General features: G+C 39.6%; 1 protein-coding gene across 1 annotated transcript; it reads left to right on the top strand.

The window, feature by feature from the left end:
* Positions 1–737: 737 nt before the first annotated feature.
* On the top strand, positions 738–1,542 carry LOC103311104 (the record flags this gene model as incomplete). Its single annotated transcript, XM_008190664.1, has 1 exon — positions 738–1,542. A coding segment is annotated over exon 1 (805 nt), but the record flags the coding sequence as incomplete, so codon positions are not given.
* Positions 1,543–1,590: the final 48 nt, after the last annotated feature.

The following is a 1,590-nucleotide window of genomic DNA, read 5'->3' as shown; positions in this document are numbered from 1 at the left end:
AAGGCAGTAACGGACACGGCGGTAATAAGCCATTTATATTCATTGGTGACCGCGCGCGGGTGCGAGCCTACGGACATCGAGAGTGCGTCGGGCATTCGGCGCCATCAGCAGCCAGTACGTGGATCGCGGGAAGCAGGCGTGTATGGAGGTTATGGTCGTATCTCGTATGGATAGTCGAGCGGTCGGCGGTAACCGGTAACGTGTTATCACAATACTGATACGCGGTTTATTATTTATTGTATATAAACAAACCATTGTCTATGATACTATATCATTATTTTGTATTTTGGTTTATTTTATTATTGCCTTCGCGGCGCGTGTGTTATTATATGTATTTTTCTCGAATGACGAGTAGGTAATCCGTTATTATATTATATAGTAGGTGGGCGCCTACATCCATAATATTTGTATGATTATTATCCATTATTTTCTATGCTGTGTGGTGTAAAATATAATACAGTCCATATATTATTATTTACAAAAAATTGCCGAAGTTGTTACTTATTTATTATTATTAATAACCTATATATCTATGGTAAAATAATTAACACAATACACGACACAACATTTTTGGTCCGTTCGGAACCGGATAGAATTAGTAAATCTTCTATCGATAAATACTAATATTTAATATTATTTTACCTACTTATTGTAATTAGATAACACGTAGATAGGTATTATTGTTGGATTATTATTATTATTTAGAATTATTCCCGACATCCTTCTATACCTTTATTATGGGTCGTCCAAAACGCAAATCAATTTCGTTAACTTCGGAGCCGAACATGTTATTACGTTCGCGTGCTGCCCGTGATATGACGTTACGAAAAATTCGGATGTTAGACACGTTGGCACAAGAGTCGCGAACGGAAGTTGAAAAACATTCTACATTTTTGGCACGTTACTTATCACTCGAAAAATATGTTAATCAATTCGAGGTGCAGCAACAAGAAGTGTTGAATATTATGTTAGATTCAGGGTTACAGGACGACTTTAATGACACAGATTTGCTACTCACGGACGAGGTGGAGGAATTAGTTGGACGTATTCGTATGGTTTTTGAAACAATTCGACCAACGTCAGGTGTAACAAAGCAAATGCCGCGTCAAGAGAGTGGAGCTCTTTCGGGTAGCAACATAGTACTGCCTAAAATTGAGTTGCCAAAATTTGATGGCGACGTAGTCCAATGGTGCTCGTTTCGTGATATATTTTGTTCACTTGTGCATAACAACCAGCACTATTCGGACATCGAGCGATTTCATGTGTTAAGATCATCATTAGTGGGTCCGGCCTTGGCAATAATCAAGTCTATTCCACTAACGGCTAGCAATTACAACATTGCGTGGAATGCGCTGCATAAATCGTTTGAAAATAATCGATTATTAGCGACGGCGCATATTGATCGGTTATTTGCGTTCTCCCCTCTCAAAAAGGAGTCTACGGCGGCTCTCGCTACCTTTGTCAATACGTTTCGCGAGAACGTCGCCGCTATCAAGGCGTTAGGCATAGACGATATTTCTGGGTTTCTATTATTTTATATTGGTGCGCGGGTGCTCGATGTCGAAACCAGAAGACTATACGAAGCCAGTA

Source organism: Acyrthosiphon pisum, unplaced genomic scaffold (genome assembly GCF_005508785.2).
Source record: "Acyrthosiphon pisum isolate AL4f unplaced genomic scaffold, pea_aphid_22Mar2018_4r6ur Scaffold_602;HRSCAF=1054, whole genome shotgun sequence".
Classification (NCBI taxonomy): domain Eukaryota; kingdom Metazoa; phylum Arthropoda; class Insecta; order Hemiptera; family Aphididae; genus Acyrthosiphon; species Acyrthosiphon pisum.
This window is presented reverse-complemented; position numbering and strand designations above follow the sequence as displayed.